The sequence below is a fragment of the Penaeus monodon genome, chromosome 29 (assembly GCF_015228065.2).
Source record: "Penaeus monodon isolate SGIC_2016 chromosome 29, NSTDA_Pmon_1, whole genome shotgun sequence".
NCBI classification, from domain to species: Eukaryota; Metazoa; Arthropoda; class Malacostraca; order Decapoda; family Penaeidae; genus Penaeus; species Penaeus monodon.
Genome location: NC_051414.1, coordinates 28492308 through 28492795, shown reverse-complemented (window position 1 = coordinate 28492795; position 488 = coordinate 28492308). Strand labels below are relative to the sequence as shown.

The window sequence follows — 488 nt, the reverse complement described above, 5'->3', positions numbered from 1 at the left end:
AGGCGGGTGTGGGGCTTCGAGACCGATTAACCGACTTACTGATGGTTCTGTCATGCAGGTCCAGCATGACTCCCACCACATCGCCGGCCTGGATACGATGGCCATATGCCTCCGATATGGCATTATGGTGTTTCAAGTGCTTTGGAAATATGAATATATTACTCATTTATTTCTATGTGCATTTTCAGATGAGTGTAATCTTGAGTGTGGCTATTACGCTTCTGTCTGAAATACTTATATGGTAATCACATGCAAATTACATTTTTATACACATTAATTTAGACTGGAGTCTGAAAAATGTAATGCAGATTTTAAATATTGCAACCTTAAAAAGGTATTCTTCCATTCAGTATTTAAAAGAAATACATCCTCAACCAAAATGTTAAGGCAATGTATATGAAGCTATTCTTAAAAGTTATGCCTCAAGAATATTTTCAGCAAATCATAAGATTTTCTTAATGTTATTATGTTAGCGCCCTTGAGAAAAT

The 488-nt window shown here is 35.9% G+C and overlaps 1 protein-coding gene across 1 annotated transcript in view; it reads right to left on the bottom strand.

Moving 5' to 3' along the window:
* The window catches only part of LOC119591819 (ryanodine receptor-like), a 115587-nt gene that overhangs the window by 11638 nt on the left and 103461 nt on the right, over nt 1–488 (bottom strand). Inside the window, exon 25 of the mRNA XM_037940564.1 lies at nt 40–139. Coding sequence (XP_037796492.1) covers nt 40–139 — 100 coding nt within the window. The remainder of the gene's footprint in view (nt 1–39; nt 140–488) is intronic.